The sequence below is a fragment of the Monodelphis domestica genome, chromosome 5, assembly GCF_027887165.1.
Source record: "Monodelphis domestica isolate mMonDom1 chromosome 5, mMonDom1.pri, whole genome shotgun sequence".
Lineage (NCBI taxonomy): Eukaryota > Metazoa > Chordata > Mammalia > Didelphimorphia > Didelphidae > Monodelphis > Monodelphis domestica.
In genome coordinates, this window is record NC_077231.1 from 282,599,102 (window position 1) to 282,618,905 (window position 19,804).

At 39.4% G+C, this 19,804-nt stretch overlaps 2 protein-coding genes and 1 long non-coding RNA gene across 5 annotated transcripts in view; 2 read left to right on the plus strand and 1 right to left on the minus strand.

Annotated features, from left to right (window-relative positions):
* The window catches only part of ZDHHC3 (zinc finger DHHC-type palmitoyltransferase 3), a 66,475-nt gene extending 60,412 nt beyond the window's left edge, over positions 1-6,063 (minus strand). For 2 of the 3 annotated variants that reach the window (XM_007505060.3, XM_007505061.3), the window contains exon 1: positions 5,925-6,063. The gene's annotated coding sequence lies outside the window, so the exon portion shown is untranslated. Of the gene's footprint in view, positions 1-5,040; positions 5,060-5,924 lie in introns of those variants that run through there. The other variant, XM_056800225.1, reaches the window with a different exon arrangement.
* Positions 6,064-6,076: 13 nt separating this feature from the next.
* EXOSC7 (exosome component 7) overlaps positions 6,077-19,804 on the plus strand; it is a 43,595-nt gene continuing 29,867 nt past the window's right edge. Inside the window, exons 1-3 of the mRNA XM_007505062.3 lie at positions 6,077-6,215; positions 17,314-17,415; positions 18,286-18,380. Coding sequence (XP_007505124.1) covers positions 6,159-6,215; positions 17,314-17,415; positions 18,286-18,380 — 254 coding nt within the window. The 5' untranslated portion in view covers positions 6,077-6,158. The remainder of the gene's footprint in view (positions 6,216-17,313; positions 17,416-18,285; positions 18,381-19,804) is intronic.
* Positions 6,325-11,547, plus strand: LOC107650191 (uncharacterized). The gene is made up of 2 exons (XR_008912464.1): positions 6,325-7,327; positions 7,463-11,547. It is a non-coding gene; the product is annotated as an uncharacterized LOC107650191 (long non-coding RNA).

The window sequence follows — 19,804 nt, forward strand, 5'->3', positions numbered from 1 at the left end:
TTTGTTGATTCATTATTTAAAACTTCAGTTGGCATGGGGGATGGCTCAGTGAATTCAGAGGCAGGTCTAAATATGGGAGGTTCTGAGTTCAAATCCAACTTCAGATACTTTCTAGCTGTGTGACCCTGAACAAGTCACTTAATTCCCACTGCTTAGTCCTTACCACTCTTCTGCCTTGGAACCAACACACAGTATTGATTCTAAGATGGAAAGTAAGGGCTTAAGAAAAACAAAACAAAAAAATCTTTAGTTGGCAAAATATGACATGAAGGAATGGGTAAGTAATATTAGATCATTTTCCAACTATGGCTTATTTGTATGGGTAGCACAGGTCATTTGAACCACTTCACTAAAAATAGTTATGAATTCCTATTAATAATATTTGAATTCCCCTATTAATCACAGTGGATAGTTAAAACTGTATTGACTGTGCTTAATTGCAATGATTACTAAAGACCTCAAAAGAACATAATTTGGGCAAGTTACTGTTTAAAGATCTCATTCATGCACAAAAGCCTAAAATATATTATTGTTTCTAGTTCATATATATACATGCAGATGAGATAATTCATTCATAACATCGATCAGAAATGCCCTCATTCTTTCCATGAAAAAAGCCTCTATAAAGACTATATTTAAAGCAACACTTTTTGTGCTAGCAAAAAATTGGAAATGAAGTAGATGCCCAACAATTAGAGAATGACTAAACAAATTGTGATGCATAAATATAGTGGAATATTACTCTGCTATGAGAAATGACCTGTATGATATATTCAGAAAAGCATGGAAACATCTATAGGAACTGATGCAAAATGAAGTCACTAAAGCAAGAAAACAATATCCACAGTTAACTACAGCAAGTTAAGTGGAAATAACAATAGCACATCAAGGAATAAAAAGTGAATATTACAAAAACAAAAGATTAAGCATGACTTGAATGAAAAGAGATGAGAGAACATTTCCTAATGCCTCTTAGTAGAGGTGGGAGGTCCACTGCACTAGTTTTTAGACTTCGACAATGTACCAACCAATTAGGTTGATTTTTTTCCCTCTTAAAAAAAAACTATTTGTTATATGGGATGGCTTTCTAGGTAGGAGAGGGATTTCAGGGATAATTGAGATGATATTAAAAAAAAGAATACATCAGTAAAAGCTTATTTTTAAAAAATGAAGTCTCAGAAGCAGAGTAAAGAACGTTATCAAGTGTATTATGAAAAGTCGAGATGGTCCCACTGAGACTAAGGAATTACCACCTTGGTCTGAATCCCAACTAGGTCACCTACTAACTGACTTCAAGAAAGTCACTCACCCTGTCTGAGCTTCAATTTCTTCATCTGTAAAAACAGTAAGATTGGGCTAGATAATTCTAAGATCCCTTCCAGTTCTAAGTCTACATTTGTGGCTGAGATAGTTCAAGGAAGACTCCTATAATGTAAAGTGGGACTCCCAGTGACAAACTTGTGTGAGGCTATAGACAAAAATTGTACACGAAGGGAGAAAAGGATGGCAACAATTGGCACAACTAGAAGGAAAAAAATCATGGATAAAGTCGTGGATTCATTGGAGTAAATCCAACAAAATGTAAAATGCCAACATTTGAGATTATCTCCTCAAACTGCCCAGCAAGTACTATTATATTCTTTTATGGTCTATGTATTTTAAAGGTAAAATTAAAATATTCTAAAAAATTTCCTCTAAAGTAGTAGCGTCAAAAAACAGAAATAGGGGTCACTAAACTATACATAAGAATCTCTGCAGGCCATATATTGCTTTATTTTATTTTTATTTTGTTAAAGATCTCTCAAGCACATTTTAATATGGTTTGAGCTGCACTTGGTCAGTGTTGTAGTCTACCCCAGGCTACACATTTGCTCTTTATTCTAAACCAGGGGCTCTTAACATCTTTTTGAGTCCTGGATCCCCCACTCTGTAAGTTCGGTGAAGTGTATGGTTCCTGACTAAGAATGTTTTTAAATACATAAAATAAAATATATAGCATTACAAAGGAAACCAATTATGCTGTAATGCTATAATAGAATATAATATAATCAAATGTAGTAAAAATAAAAAAGTGCAGAGTTCGGGTTTAAAAGACTGATCTCTAAATGTATTCCTCACTTCCTTTGTGTAATTTCTTGAGCAAGCCCATGTCCAATCCAGCAGACATCCCAGATATTAAAAATCTCACTTTTAGATATCTCTACTTTGTACCAGAGCCATCTTCTGTTCCTCAAATCCTAGTCTTATATGCAACCATAACCATGCAAGTTTTCTCTAGTCTTTCAATACAAGATACCTCTCTACATCTTCAGCAGGATTCAGAATTCAAAATTAGAGAAGATCTTAGAGATCACTTCCCCTAGGTTATTTCCTTTTTAGGCTGTATATACTTTGTTTGCCTTTTATCATTTGCACATCTGTCTCCTCTATCATACCACAACACCCTAGGACCTCCTTGGGGAATCCACGGCACAGGGTAGGTCAGGCAGAGCCAGCACTCCATTCTCCCTCTTCCCAGTGCCCAAGGACATTTTTTGCACGCCTCACCCCTCAGTCCTGCTATCCAAATCAAGCACTTTCTCCCTCAACTCTCTGGGGTAATCCTGGTGCTCACAGACAACTTGAATTTGCCCTCTGGGCACTTGAACAGGGAAAAGGTTCTCTAACCCAGTCCTAGGATGAGGACTTTTTTGCTACTCATTGTCTTCTGAGGGCTTGGTCCAGTGCCTGGCACACAGTAGGTGCCAACTAAATGCTTACTGACTAACTGACAGATCCGCTCCCATTCACTTATTTTCCAAAAAAGGAAACTGAACCTCAGTGAAGCCAAGTAACTTGCATCAAGTCACATAGGTAGACCTGGACTGCCTGGACTGAATTTCAAGTAATTTAACTACAAAACCAACACTCCATAGGTACCCGTATGGCCACTTTGTATAGGAGTAGGGACAATGATGCCCATCTCTCTTATCTTCCAGAAAGGAAAATCTTAGATAGTTATAACAAAAAACAAAAAGATGTCTTTTACCTTAGTTCAGTGATATAGAGCTTTGTGGATGTTAAATATTAACAGATGAGAATTCTTCTGAGTACTGAGGGTAAAGGGGGGGGGGAGTGTCTTAGCAGCTTGCATTAAAGTACTTTCACAGGTGATTACAAATGTCAAGACAGAATACACAGAAACATAAGGCATTTTGTTGGGGAGCATGCACTGAATAGTTTGGGAGGAAAGGGTCATTTTACTTGGAAGAAAAAAAGAGGATTCCTTGAGTTATTGAAACTCTTCGAAATCCATTCTTTCATTCAACAAATCTCTTTGAAAACTTCTGCCCAGTCCTGACTTCAATCAAAAATAGATCCCCAGGATGACCCTACTTTTACTGGGCAGGTATTATATTATGCACATAAAAGACAATACTGGCCTCAAGCACCAAAGGGAAGCAAAGCCAGGGCTTACTTTTCTCCTTGGGCCACTGCCTAAAGCTTACCACCTACCCGCAAATTTGCTGGAACTAAGAGTCCTCACTTGCTGGCTACTGGAGATGGCTACTGCTGCCGCAGCTGTGCCTCCTCAGGCCCTCCTAGCCTGGCGCTGGGTTCTCAGAAGCACTCTCCTTAACATTCCTACTGCAGCCCTCCCTCTGAAGACAAGGAAGTACTAGGCTTTCAGGAAATGTGGCCAACACTGAGCTTTTAAGACTTCACAAGGGACCGGTACAGACACATTCCATTTGCCCCCAGAAAGACAACAAATGTTCCTTCCCACCACCAGCCATCAAGTAGACCATGGACAGGCCTGTTTGGCCCAGGGCAGCTTCTTCCTCTGGAGTGTGCCTATCACTAAGGGCTCTTTCACTGGAAGCTGTCCCCTCCCACTACCAGGCAGCTCACAAAAAGACCAGGAAGTAAAGGAGTATTTCCTAGCTCTTTCTACAAACTACCTCACCCCTAAAATCTCAGAACCAAAGCAGTAGAGCATCCCCACCCATCTTATCAGATCTTGGTGTTGAGAGAGGAGAGCAGTGAAATCTTAGGAAGAGGGGGAAGGAAGCAAGGACAAATGAGATTCAGATGGGGGAAGAGTATTCATTACTAGTCACAGAAGGGACAATTGCTTTACCCTTATAACTACTGCCTTTGCTTTAAGGCCTTCCCATTTGGCTTGCCCAAATTTAACTATTAGGAAGTTCTTCCTCATGTGGAACTTAAGTCACCTTCTCTGCAACTCTCATCACTCTTCCAGGTGAAGATGGCAATCATGTGGCCCTGTCCCTCTTCCCCTCATTCCTGCATCCTTGCTGTCTTTTAGACACTGTCTTGTCAAGGTCCTTTCTAAAATGTGGCACCCAAACAGAACAGAATATCCAGACCTGATATATATATATATATATATATATTTTTTTTTTTTTTAATGCACATAGTCAACATGTATCTTGGGTGGGTGGGTAGGGGAGCAGGGGAATCACCTTCTTTGAAAGTACAACTGGGGGTGGGGGGTCGGGGAAGGAGGAAGAGGCAAGTCCTGCTCTGTCCCCCAACCTGGGGCTTAAGTGCAGGAGGTCCCCCACCCTCAAACTAACCTGAGTCTAGCCTCTTGAGGGTGGGGAGATCTGATCTGAACAGAGAAAAAAACACTAGACCCTATCACTTCCCTAGTTCTGGACACTATGTGCCCCTTAATGGAGCCCAGTATGGCATTAGCTATTTTGGCCAATGAATATAATGCTATTAACTCATAATGAACTTTGTTGGGGTTGTTATAATTACTGATTTGTATCACTTACAAACTTGCTAAGTTTGTCTTTATCCAAGTCACTGATTTTAAAAAACAAAATAGTGCAGGACTAAGGAGGCAGTGAGGCACAGTGTAGAGAGCAGATCAGCATTAGAAGTGGATTTTGCAGTTTACTCATCTATAGGGTGAGGGGGATGGATTAAATGACTTCTGGGGTTCTTAGGATCCCTGGGCACTTCACTATAGATATCTATCTTACCAGCATCTACAGTGGGTAGAGAGGTAATGAGGAAAAAACCACGTACATAAATGTTTAGCAAGACTTTCATCTTAGCGATGCATATCATTATTCCTACTTGATGGGGAGGAAGGCACCTGAGAAAGGTTAAGGGATTTGCTCCTGGTTACATAGCCAACAAATGTCGGATGGTTCAGAGATTCGTATTCCTCTAAGTCCAGCATCCTTTCGATCTCCCCCAACAAGAGGAGGTGAAGTGAGGTAACCCAGAGGGGAAAGAAGGAGGAAGTTGGGGGAAGATGAAGCTGTGCAAGTACAAGGAAAAATGGAGTGGGGCAGAGGGAGAGCAGAGTAAAAAGGGGAGCGAGGAGAGGTGTAAGGGGAGGAGCAGAGGGTTATAAAGGACAAGGAAAGGACAGGTGAGAGGGGATCTTGGGAGGGAGAAGCGGGAGCCAGGGGCAAGGGGTGATATGGACTTGAGGAAGGGGAGCAAAGGGAGGGCCAGAGTGATAATGGAGGGGGGAGGGGGAGCAAAGGGAGGAGCAGGCGTGATAATGGAGGGGGGAGGGACAGAGGTGACGGGTGTGGGGTGCAGGGGGGGGGAAAGGCGGGGAAGAAAGGCGAGCAGAAGAGTGCTGGAGGGGAAGACAGCAAGAGTGGGGCGACCACCTTCAGAGGACAGGGCAGAGGAGTGGAGTAGCGGGAAGGAGTGAATGAGGCAGGAATAGCACGCAGCACAGAAAGGGGAGGCTAGGTCCCACTCTGCAGGTCCTGCTCCCACCAAGAACGGAGGGAGGGCGCCGTCCCCGCGAGGAAGTGCCCTCCGGTTCGGCTGGCCGGCAGGTGCCAGTGTCGCTGTGCTGCCTACGGTGCTGTCCCCCTCCCCTTCCCGCCTCCGTGCTGGGGGCCTCGGACACTCCAGGGCTGAGGGCCGCGGCTCCCGGGACTCACCCAGACTCCGGGGTGGGGCGCAGGAGCAGCCCATCGGGCTCCCAGGCGGGCGGCGGCGGCAGCGGCAGCGGCGGCAGGAGCGGCCGCCGCTCACTGATGACGCAGCGGGGAGCGGCCCCCACGGGCCCGGCGCGGAAGGATGACGCCACAGTCGTGCGGGGAGCGCGACGTCCAGTGCTGTGAAGAGGAGGAAGGTTCTGAGGCAGCGACGGCGGTGTGGCCGGACGGAGTACCATGGCTTCCGTGGCGCTGAGCGAGGCCGAGAAGGTTTACATCGTGCACGGAGTCCAGGTAACGGGCGAGGAGGAGAGGCGAGGCCGGGACCCTCTCCCGGCCGCCGGCTCGTTCCCCTCAGCCTTCCTAGGTGCCCCCAGTGCGCGTGCGCCCCCTGCTCGGGGGGAGGGGGGCGGCCCAGTGGGTCTGCGCGCGCGCGCATTCGGGGGGCCGGGGCTGAGGGTTGGAGGGTAGCTCTTTAGAGATTGGAGACTTAGAGCGGGAAGGGAGGAACGTCAACCTCCCCTTCTTACAGATGATGAAACTGAGGCCTTGGGAGGGGTGCAAGCTCCAAAGCTTAGTGAGTGTCCCTGAAGAGGATGTCTGTAAAGCGCTTTGACGGCGGCTCTGGGGAAGGGAGGGAGACAGAAACAGATGAGGAGAGAGAAGGAAAGAGAGAGAAAGTAATATCTTCGGAGTTCTCTTAGGCATCCATCCCTGGCTGTTTCTCTCGAGGATAGAACATGACCACCTCTATGTCAGAGTTCTTTGAAAAATACCAATTCCACAGGCGTGAGGTGTTAGTCTGAAAAAGATCATGGCTGTTGGCAAAATGTACCAGAAGGTGTTGAGATGGTTTATTTGGAATGAAAGTTGGCAGTCAATTTCTGAAACCAAAATACCCTCACACCCACCCACCCAATAATAACAAGATTTTCTCCTTTCTCTGTTATCCTCACTCCTCAGGCTGTCCTTTGGGAGTTATGGCCAGCGTCACCTTTCCTCTTTTCTCACCTTCTTTCCTCTTTTCTTCCCCTTCTTTCTTTAAAGCTGTTGAAAAGGGTTGCAGATGCTTGCCCAACTCTTTTATGTTTTTTTTTTTATTGGCTATGATCATTAGTACTCCTCTCTTTTGTAAATTAATGCAAATTTGTTTTTCAATTGTTCCTCTGGCCTTCTATTAACTCTTTTATAGCTGAGGTTGCTGAAGTGCCTGAGTAGCAATTTAGCCTCCAGTTGAGTTTTATGCCAGTGGATAAATACAAAGAGCTCTTCAATCCATCTTTTTAATCTCTAGTTTATACAACTGAAGGGCTTGCAGCCTCCTTAGGAAGCCGGGGAAGTGGAAGGGAAAGCTGTTAAGAAAGCTTCACTAAACAAACCACCAGAGTTTTCCATTGGATTTTTTGGTATGTGCCAAATTTAGTCACTTGATTTCCTTTCCCAAAAACTGCTTTTCACTTTAGCAGGTTTGGTTGGGTGTGTTTGAGGTTGTAGCTAATCAAGTTGCCTCCTATTTTTTCTTCTTTTAACTACCACCACAGGAACATGGACATCTTGGTTCAGATGTCCATTTTACCCCTCATGGGATTTTGTCTGGCAGTGTCGTCAAGGCATATGGTGTCGAAAAACTTGGTAATCCCTCATGGCCTTTCCTTTCTAGTCATGACAAAAACATGTCCCTTAATTATGTGGAGGCTATTTTTAATGGCTTTGGCTTGTAACAATGAAAATAAATGTAATATGTATTAATTTAAATGCTACGTGTAATATTTAGAAATTGCTTTTGTTAAATAATAGTAAAAATGTTGTGGTCATGTTTATAAAATTAACTCCAAGTCATAAAGATGATAGTAGCTTTTAACAATTTAATATAAATATAGTATAAGAAAAAACAAGGAAAGATGGAAGTAGAAACTTTATTTCCTAGCCTACCACTCTAAAGTCTGATCCATAGAATTTCAGCTCGATCCCCACAAGGTTCCGATCTCCCTGTGGAGGTGAGGTAGTCTGTTCAAAGCAAGAGTCTTACCAGCCCAGGAGGATGTCTTCCGACAGAGCCACCAATGCAGAATTGAGTAGAAGAATCAATCCCAGAAAACTCAAGCTAAGGACTTCAATCTCCTCTGTGGTCTCATCTTTTTTGGCCTTTTCTTCCATATCACTTCCTGTCTCTCTGAGCAGGTCTATCACATCTCAGGAATCAATCAAAGTCTCTCTACCCCAGACCTTAGAGTTCTAGCAAAGCTAATGGGATGGATCCATTGCGAAGACAGTTCACAACCCTGGGAGGCAGGGGTTCCCTTTATACAGGCTGTAAGACAACTTTATTTCCTCAAACTCTGTATTACATGGGGCCCTCATGTCATGGCGGTGTCACCTTGGGAAAAATACAGAACTACTAAAGTAGTCAGAAAAACCAAGTCTTTAATCAGGAAAGAAGTAGAGTTCAATATTTGGCCACCACACAGTCAAATGCCTAAAAACCACACCAAGCCAAGGGCTCTGGGACTCTGGGAACAGAATCTGTGAGCGGATCATTGCACTAGATAATTCTCCAAAGAACAATAGAATTTGGGGAATTTATATACCTTTTGGGGAACTAAGCACCTGGAAATTTGATTGATTTACATTACCATGGCTACAAGGAAATGGGAGGTCCAGCCTATACTGACTGGATGCCTACAGGCTTGAGAAAGAAATCATAGCAGGAGACTGGGATATCTGGGAGCGGTCTACTTAGGGTGGATACTAAAAGGATGGTTCCTGCATAAGTGTTAAGTCTTGTTGGGAATGGATCATATACTATGGGAGAAACTTCTAACACTAAAAGGGTACTTAGCATTTGCTTAGATCTGCTAGCCCCACCTAAACTGGGATTATCAAATACTTTAAGGTGTATTTTTCAGTGGGAAACTGGTGAGTCTGAGACCCCCCTGGGGTGAACTCTCAAGGAACTGGGGCAAATTTGGGGTCTCGAGATTTCAAGTTAACAACGAAGAACGAAATTCCATGAGAGAATTTCAGTGCAAATTCTACTTCTTTAAAGCGTTAAATGTGAACTCATATCTTTGTAAAAAATTAAATATAGCAGCTTTTAGTATGATAATAGGTTTAATTTTCTTTCCTGCTTCATAATTTCCTTATCCTCCCTCTACTTTATTATTATTTATAAAAACAGTTTTAAAATTTTCTTTTTAAGAAAAACTTTGGGAAATATTTTAAAATTTTAATTAAAAATATTAATAATGCAATTACTTCCTTATAGAGGCCTCTCTTCAAAGAGCTAAGCAACAACTACAAAAAATCCAGAAAAACAAAATCAAACAACATAAAGTTTGCATCTGATAGTATATGTAACATTATTCATCCTTAGGCCATTATCACTTTCTCTTGAGTAGGGAAGTGTATTTAATCTAAATTCAGGTGCCTTTTACCTTTAGGTTTGTGCTAGAGTAGGCATTGTATCATATATGTTAAAATCAGAAAATTTGAAAGAATCTCCGGGGTCATCTGGTCTTCTGATTGTGCTTTGTTCAGCCCTCATTAATTCACTTCAGGGAACATTTGTTAAGTACCTACTATGAACTCAGGGCTAGACATACCAAGAGAAACATGAAACAGCCTCTGACACCAACTAGCTTAAAACAACATATTACCAGTAAAGAAAAAGTCATGATTTGGACACTAACTGAGGAAGGGTCCATCATTCCACCAAAGGCTTCCAGAAGACCAAGCATCCCTAGCAGCAGTCTGGAATGATTGATTTAGGTCTGATTGTGAAGGTCGTTAAATGCCAAACAGAAAAGTTTGTTGTAGTTTTAATTCTGGAGCTTCTTGAGCAGGAAAGTGAAATGGACATAATCTCTCTCCTTTTAAAGACTTGTTACTTGGGGCAGCTTTGAGGATGAGAGCCAGGGAGACCATTAAGAGACTTGCAAGAGTCCAGAGCAAAGATGATGTTTGTCAATGAGTGGCTTTTAGAGTTGGTCATTCAGAGGTTATATGGACCAGATTTGGTAAATGATAAGGGGAGAGTAAGGAAGGACAGAGTTAAAAGACCATTCTGAGTTTGTGAGAGCTAATGAGAGCCCCAAGAGAAAGTGTAGAGAAAGCAAAGAGGAGAGCCCAGGAGAAAACCATGGAGTCTGGATAGAGATGGTGATCCAGAAAGTTGTATGTCTTCCTATATTTCTCTGAATTTCTCTCTCTCTCTCTCTCTCTCTCTCTCTCTCTCTCTCTTTCATCCAATTCTTATGTCATAATTTCATTACAAAGACCATTCTTTAGCTATTCCACAATTGATGGGCACCTATGTGTAATTTGTTTCTAGATTTTTGCTATTATACAAAGTGCTACTATAACATTTATATATCATATATATAATATATGTATAGTATATATATTTCCTTCTGTCTTAACTTTTGGAAGGGTGTACCCCAGTAGTGAGATTATAATATGGTAACTTTTCTTACATGACTTCACATGGTTTTGAAATGCTGGATCAGTGTTCCTTCATGACATTGTAGTTATGTCAGTGACATGGTAAGAAAAGGCAGGTGGGATGCTAGTTTTAGTGTCAGAAGACCTGGGTTCAAACTCTGCTTTTAATATATACTATTTATGTAACCATAGGCAAGACCTCCATGGATCCTAGGAGTTCATTCACCTCTAAAATGAAGAGATTGGACCAGATGAACTCTTAGGTCTCCTCAGATTTCAGATACAAAACCGTGTGATACTATAAATGTTAACTAACCCCAGCATTTATAGGTTCCATCACTATAATTAAACCCAAGCTCAAGCCAGCCTGCAGGAAGGCATCCTGGGGGGAGAGGGGAGGGGCACAGGGCATGAGCCAGCCTGGTCAAAGAGCAGTTACTGCCACCACCACCTTCCCTCAGACCTTTGTGGAGATAGCCCAGGCCTTTCACCCAGGACCTCCTGGAATAGAAGCATTCCCCCAATTGTGGGTCCTTAACCTCTGAAGCTTTCATATTAAGGAGAGCATCACTAATTCCCATTCATGGCAGGGAGGGGCAAGAAATACACAAATAGCAGGGCTTTCAACCCTGCCTGCCCTACTCCCAGCCCATACCGAAAGCCATTGTCCAGAGGAGCAACCTTTGTGGAGATGACACCTGGCAAATACTTTTTTTAAAAGACCCTTCCTGGATTTATGAGAAAGAATTTGCTATCCACATTGAGAGAAAGAACTATAGGAATAGAAATGCAAAAGAAAAACATATAACTTAAAACCTCTCATTTGTATATATGGGTATATGAATTGGGGTTTTGATTTTAAAAGATTGCTCTATAGCAAAAATGAATAATATGGAAATAGGTATTTAGTAATAACATTTGTATAACCCATTGGAATTGCTTGTTGGCTCTGTGAGGGGGAAGGGAAAGAAAATGAATCATGTAAATATGGAAAAATATTTTTAAAATAAATAAAAATTAAAAATAATAAACCCCTCCTATTTATTATAAAAACGAATAGTATAGAAAATAGGTATTGAGTGGTAATGTGTAACCCAGTGAAACTGCTTGTCAACTCTGGGTGGGGGGAAGGAAAAGGGGAGGAAGACAACATGAATCATGTAACCATGAGGAAAAAAAATAAAAATTTGAACCAAAAAACAAAACTAAACTAAACTAAACTCCTCCCCCCTTTTTTTTCCTTATTAGGATTGATACTGAGTGTAAGTGCCAAGCAGAAGAGTGGTAAGGGCTAGGCAATTGGAGTTAAGTGACTTGCCCAGGTCTAGGACAGGTCTGAGGTCGGATTTGAACCCAGGATCCATCTTTAGGCAAGGCTCCTTTCTACTGGGTTATCTAGCTAGCCCTGGCAAAAGCTTTTGTCCAACTTGTTTCACAACCTTAGTTGCTAAAGACTGGGGAAGGAAAACTCACTCTAGGGTCTGGCATCACCAAGTGATACAACAACAGAAATGGACATGTTTTTTATCAGTGGAAATAATGCTACAACATACCTTGTTATACTATAAAGATTATTGGGCTGTGCGACTGAAACTTCCTCTGTTGTCTCCCACTGTTAGAATGTGAACTTTCTGTTTCTATCCCCAGTGTTTACTAGAACAGTGTTTTGTTCATGGTAATCATAGTACTTTTTTGTTCATTTCAAGGCCAAATAATTTTGGAAAATCCTGGTATGTTGTTAAAGATTGTTTGAAAAGCTATTTGTGTCTCTATATTAAAGCAATTTTATATAGGTCTTCTGTATGGAAATAACTGGTTAGTCTAATTAGAGTTACTATATAATGTATATTGAGAAACAAAGTTTTATTTTGTAACAGACTTTACTAACTTAGACTAACTTTTGCCCAGTAACTTAGTACAAATCAGTACAGTTTTGCACCTTCTGAAGGAAAGTTTCATTTCTTGTATCATGTATGCAATTCATGTTGGATTGTAATAGCTTCAAGAAGAGATGGAAGGGCTCCTTTTAAGTCCCTAACTACATTTTTTCCTTTTTTTTTTCCTGTAGGACAATCATATTTTTCATTCACACACAAATGCGCAAAGTGGGACAGTTTCTCCTTCCAAATCCTCCTTTTCCCCCTTTAAAAAGTTGCCAAGTTGTTAAAGTTCTTCAGAATATATCATCCTGATGGAGCATTTAAGGATGAAATTGAAAGGACAACAAATGGATGAAAAAAAAATCTGTAAAGATCTCTTTTCTTCATCAGTGATAGTGAAACCAACAAGTTTGAACTTTTACTAATGTGCTTCCAAAATGTTTTCTAAAGAAAACAAAGATGTGGAAATTGGCCAAACTATAGATCAGGTGTACATAAAAAGAGGAGATATGATTTAGAGGGCATTAAGGGATCAAATCTCAAGTTTTCTGAAAGGGGTGAGGATACCAAAACTTTGGAGGTAGTGGGGAATAAAGATGATTTAGTTAGCATTTATCTGGTATCAGTAACTTTTAGTTTGTCTATTTTGTCATCTCTGCAAAAAATTTTATGAAGAATAAGTGGTCAATGAAGACATTCTAGAAAGGAAGAATAAGAAGGGAAGGAAAATAGTATTCTATAACAGACTTTTTTAAGATTGACTAAAAGGTATCCCAGAATGCTGAGTTTTTGTAAAAACCATTTGACTCAGTCAAACAAAATGTTACTGCCAGAGACACAAAAACTCTGATAAAAACTGGATTGGATTTTCCAGCTTTGATTTACTGGGCTTTCTAATTTTCTGGGTTTATATGTATTTATTTATTGGGGAAAAAGTTCATTATTAGAATTATTTGTTAACTTCAATTCCTCAAAGCAAAATTGTCCAGAAATAAAGTTTACTCTCAGAATTAGGGGTATAATACTTATCTTTTGCCTTTTTTTAGATTTACATCCTTTTAGTTTATAGAAATAGTATGATTATAAAATTAGGGCTCTAATAAAAAAATCAGATCTTAACCTGTATTTCAAAGTTGATATCCTGAATCAGTATCACAGATATGAGAGAGCAGTCAGAAGCTTCATTAAGCTGCTATTTTTATAAGCAAATTGTATTCAAAATATTCTGAGTCCTCAGGGCAGCCTTTGAATTCCTAGAATATAGAATTTATCCCTTTGTGTATTTAATTTTTTTTCATGGACATACTTTTTTTTTACTTATCACACATTTCATTTTTCCTCCCACCCCATTCTCCACTTGGAAAAATGTCATAATTGTAACATAAGCATAGTCAAGCAAAACAAATTCCCACCTTGTTCATGTCCAGAAGTATGCCTTACATTCTCCATTTTCAGCCCCCTGTAATCAATCTATATGCATTTAATGAACTTCTATTTTGTGCTAGGTCCTGGGAATATGAGAAAGGCATAAAAACTCAGTCCCTACTGTCACGAGAATAATTTTCTAATGAGGGAGATAACATAAAAACAACTGCACAAACAAGCTGTATGTAGGAAAAATCACAGATAATCAATAGAGCCCTAGCATTAAGGGGATTAGGAAGGTCTTCTAATAGGAGGTAAAATTTTAGCTAAGATTTTAAAGAAGCCAGAAGCCAGAGGGATAGTGTTTTGAGACCAGAGACATTGTCAGGAAAAATGCCTGGAGTCTGGAGACTGGTTCTTGTTTAAAATAGCAAGGAGACCATGCCACTAGATAGAAAAATGTGTTGGGCTTTGGGATGAGGTGCAAGAACACTGGGAAGGTTGTGGCCAGGTTCTGAAGGGCTTTGGATACCACAAAGGATTTTATATTTGATCCTGGAGTCAATGGGGAGCCATTGGAGTTTATGGAACAGCTGAGGACTGGATGTGAATATGGACTGGAGTGAGGAGAGATTTGATGCAGAAAGACCAACCAACAGTAGTGGAAACAAGTGAGATGACTAGAGATGACTAAAGCCTGATCATTGTGCTAAGCAGGGTTGTCATTTCTTTTTTTTGGAAAGCTTTGCTTATCTATGGATGAAAGATGGAACCTCAGAGTTATTTTAATTTGCTTTTCTCTATTAGTAGACTAGAGATTTTTTTATAAGGCTTTTAATATCTTGAGTTGATTAGACAACTACTTAATATCCTTCAACCATTTATTTATTAATTAGGCAGTAATTCTTATAATTTGAATGAGCTCCTTGTATATCTTGGAAATCATACCTTTATCAAAGAAACTTATTGCAAAAATATTTCCCAAGTTAACTTTTTAATTTATTAGATTTCCTTGTGCTAAAACTGTGTTATCATAACAGTTTGTTTCTGCATTCCATTCTTTCCCTTTGATTGGTTGAGCTCTTCTCCTATCCATAGAGCTCAAAGATAATTTTTCTCCCTTGTCCTTCTTGTTTGTTAATATTGTGATCTTTTTATATGTAGGTCTCATACCCAATTGATATTCAGCTTATCTTGGTATATGGTATGTCTGTTGAACTATATTTCATTTGTACAGACTGCCTCAAAAGTTTTCCCAGCAGTTTTTGTCAAGTAGTGAGTTCTTAATCTTCAGTAGTTGAACCCTGAGCTACTGTGTTCGTTGACTTTTGTATGTTGTCTACCTAATCTATTTCTACTCACTGACCTCTGTTTCTTAAATAATATCAAAATTGTTTTGGTGATTATTACTTTGTAGTGTAGTTTAAAATTTGGTACTGCTAGACCCTCTTCCTTTCAATGCTTTTTCAATTATTTCCTTAAGATTCGGGGCATTTTTTCCCTTCTGAAGAATTTTCTTTTTCTTTTTCTAATTCTGCAAAATCCTTTGACAGTTTAATCATTATGGCTCTGAAGAAATGGCAAAATGGATGGAGTGCTGCTGGGCCTCTCCCAAAGTTAGGATCTCCAAGTTCAGATCTGGTCTTAAACATTTGGCTGTGTGACCCCTAGGCAAGTCATTCAACCTTTATCTATTTTTTAAAACTATATTACATTTTTAAAATTCCATTTTGTCAGCCTACCATATGGAACTAATATTTCTGCCATTACTTAGGTATTTGTTTTGTAATAAATGAAAAGTAAAATTATTAAATATTAATAAAACATTATGGTCATCATTATAAAATTTACTCTTAAATCAGGAGTCTGTTAGTAGTTCTTAACAGTGTAATTTTAATTAAAATGGAGATATATCAAAAAGGGAAATGAAGGAAGGGGACAGAAAATCTCACCTATCTAGAAAAATGCCTACTCTGAAATCCCTAACCCGCTTAGCCCTCAAAAGCCCTCCAGCACCAACTCAGAGAGAGACAGAGACAGAGTCAGAGAGATCTGCCCCACGCCTTTTATCTTCCATGCCCCTACATCCATATGGGGTGTGTGGGGTAGGACAAACTTAGGGAGTGACTTCCATCACCACAGTTTCCACACATAAAGTATTTTATATTTGTAAATATATATTGGTAGTTAGACTCTTGAGTATTTTAGATATTCTGTATTTGTTCTAAATAGAATCTCTTCCTGGTAGGTTTTATTGATATACAGTCATGCTGATGATTTATGTGAGTTTATTCTGTATCCTTCAACTTGTCTGAAGTTAAGAGGTGAAAGAGTCGTCAGGCCCATCTAGAGTCAACCTTTAATTCAATATGCCATCCTTGACTGGAGGTTATCAAGCCTCTGCTTAAGCCTTTGCTTAAGTCTCTTCAAGTGACAAGGGAGATCACTACATCTTGAGGTTGACCATTATTGGACAACTTAGCAGATTATGTGGAATAGGTTTCTTTTCCTGTAATATCAGAGGTTTTGTCACATTTTTATCTAGGAAATATTAAAAGGAAACCAAGAGAGAGCTCTGAGGGATTTATAGGTAAAAATCACATTTTATGGGCACAGGGTAGGCAGGCCTATTGTCTTTGCAAAAGGGAAGGACAAGGACTGTGAAACCACTGCATATGCTGTCAGATTTGTTTGATATGTTGATTAGTTTTGTTCCAGTGCTGTTTTTCCTTTCTTTATTCTTTGTGACATAATATTGCTCTGTAGTGGAGGAAAATATTTAGAAATGAAGGTGATGTAAAAAATGTTTCAGTGAAAACAATTTTTAAAAGAAGGCATGACTGAATTATGATCTGTATCAGTACTAGGAAGAAATAACCACATCAATGAAATCTCAGATCCATTGAAGTGTTGAGGATATGATCTATTCCAGGTTCAATCACTGATGTATATGGCACTTGAAGGAAATTAAGAATCCATTCTTAGGTCATGGATTTGATAAAGCCATAGCTGGACTTATGAAAGTTATTGCCTCATAAGCTCCATAGTCTTTCTTAACTAGGTACATTACTTATACATTGTTGATTTTGCTTTCTTTTTTTTTAAATCCTTACCTTCTGTCTTGGAACCATTTTCCAAGGCAGAAGGTTATGGTTTAAAAAAAATACTGTGTATTGGTTCTAAGGCAGAAGAGTGGTAAGGGCTAGGCAATGGGGGTTAAGTGACTTGCCCAGGGTCACACAACTGGGAAGTATCTGAGGCCAGATTCGAACCTAGGACCTTCCATCTCTAGGCCTGGCTCTCACTCCACTGAGCCATACAGGTGCCCCGTGATTTTCCTTTCTTGAAGCAAAATCTTAAAGTATTTCATTGATGTCAGGAAAGGGAGGAGAGCAGTGAAACTAATGGAAAAAGTGACTTAGTTGACTTTTTTGTTGACTCCTTTGATGAATTACTTTCATTAACATTGTTGAATAAAGTTCCTCTGTTAACTGACTTCCTTTTATCTTACTTAACTTCAATTACCACCTGAGATAATATGTAAAACTTTTATAAGCCATAAAGGGGTTTTGGAGGGCCCTTCCTCAAAATGATATTCCAAATTTCTATTTAGCCATCTATAGATACATACATACACATACACTTGAATTAGTTTATTTGGTTCAGTGTTGTAGCAAAGCTGACAGTATCGTGGTTATGACACTTAGGAAGATCTACGGGTGGATGGTCGAGGCTGTGAAGACTACCGTTGTGCTGAAGTGGAAACAGATGTGGTATCCAATACCAGTGGGTCTGCAAGAGTCAAGCTTGTGAGTAAAATGACATTTGATGCTTTGTGTTGTCATGATTTATGGTGGAAATGTATGGGACGTTGGAGTCATTGCCTTTCCTATTCATCATTTGTAGTTATTTACTGAGGCCCACCAGGTCCCTGGAGTTGTCCAGTTATCTTTACAGATTCAGTAGACACTTCTTCAGATGGCCACTTAAAAATAGTAACTTACATTTATTTTAACACTTTAAGATCTGCAGAACATTTTACAGACATATTGGGTCCAACCACATTATGAGGTTGGTGCTCATCTTCTGTATTTTACAAATGAGGAAGTTGAGGCCTGCAGAACTTAGTGACCCATTCCTGGGGTGATTCTTAACCTCTCTCAGCCTGTTTCAGCATCTGTAAGATGATGTTCAAATGAAATAATGTATGGAGTACTTTGCAAACTCCAAAGCACTGCACAAATAACTCAAGGATTCTTTTCTTCATATTCTAAGCTCCAGCCTCTGAAACACTGCACTTTCCTGCCTCTGTTCTTTTGCTCATGTTCCCCGAATAGATTCTCTCTCTCTCGACCTGTAGATTTGGTTCCTACCAGTTCTTTAATGTTTAACTCATGAGACTTCCTTAATGAAACCTTCTCTGATCTGACTCATGAGTAAGACCACCCTTTCCCCTTAGACCTCATGTAACATTTTGTTCTAAAGTGCTTATCAATATAATATTGGGAACTATGATTATTTTGTGACAGAGGCAGGGCTTGTGTTTTATCTGAATTGTGTGTGTCCTTCAGCACTAGCATAGTTCTTGAGAGTTGCTTAATGAGTGAATAAATAAATGCTGCTTGGCTTGTGGGTACTTTCACATTCCAGTAATGTATATCTCAAATGCATTTTTACAGGGGCATACTGATATCCTGGTTGGGGTCAAAGCAGAAATGGGAACACCAAGATTGGAAAGACCAAATGAAGGCTACTTGGAATTCTTTGTGGACTGGTTAGTACAGATAGGATATTTGTAAAAGATTGACACCATCTAAAAAGGCAGATGCACAAAGTAATCTTTTTTTTTTCCCTCAGACAAACTAACTTTGCACTCTGGTATTGTATGACTACAATTCCAGTGGTTTGGATTCCAGACCTAACTCTTCCAATAAACTAGTTATTTTACCTTTGTAGGACCCCCCCAATTGATCTTTCTGGACCTCAATTTCCTCATCTGTAAAGTGAGAATCATATCATCTGTCCTTTCTACCACATAGAAGTTTTTGTGAGGCTCAGATGAAATGATGTTGTATGTGAAAGATCTTTTGTGAAGTTTAAAACAGGGTAGGCAGCATGGCATAGTGGATATGGCACTGGATTTGGACTCAGAAAGACCAGAAGTCACGTCTTTTCCCAAGTTTTATGACATTTATTTTATGACAATTATGAATGAAGGGGTCGGGTGACATGACCTTGAAGGTCCTTTCTGACTCTGAATCTGTGCTCCTCAAAACAAGGAGAATAAGATCTGCAATACCTTTATTTTTCCTGCTTTTGTCTGGGAACTTTTATTGACAAGTTTTTATTCTCTTTCCTTCTATCTGTCTTCTCTTTATTCCCTTCACCCCCACCCCAGTAGAACAATTTGAGGGGGACAAAACAAATTCTTATAAGAAACATACATGGTCAACAAAAGAGACTCTTAAGTTTGCCGTTTCATTAGATCATTTAAATAATTAAATAAATTTAATTTTGTAAAATGCTTACTTAGTGTCTGCCAGAAAGAAGCTATATAAATGTTATCATTTTATTATCATTGATGTTATTATTTATTGATTTTTAAGTGAATTACCTTTCTGGTAGGAGAGTTTATTATTGTGTTTAATCAAAGCTCTAAAGTTTTTTAAAGTTTCTTCCCCTATAATGTTGCCATTGTGAAAGTGTACCATTTGTGTTGTTCCATTATCTTATGTTATTATTCCACATATTCCCTTATATTATAATTATTCCATCTCCTCTATATCTACAGTTTGTTTAGTCATTCACTAATAGGTGACACCCTTTTAGTTCTCAGTTATAATTTCTTATGAGATGAGCTGTGAGAAATATTTTTGGACATATGGGTTCTTTTCCTTTTTCTTTGATTTCTTTGGGTAAAGATCTAGTGGAGGTACAAATGAATCAAAGAGTTTATACAATTTTGCAATTTTAGGGCAAAGTTCCAAATTACTTTTCAGAATGGCTGAACTAAGCTCAATAGTACATTAGTGTGCAAAAGTTTTCAAAATAGTTTATTTCCTATAGAGATATGACACTGCCATACATTTCATCCTGAGAAAAGAAAATTGAATCATTTAAATGACCTCTGAACCTTTATTCTTTTGTATACAGTATTTTTTTTAATTAAAAAAATTTTTTTTATTTTTATTTGGTCAT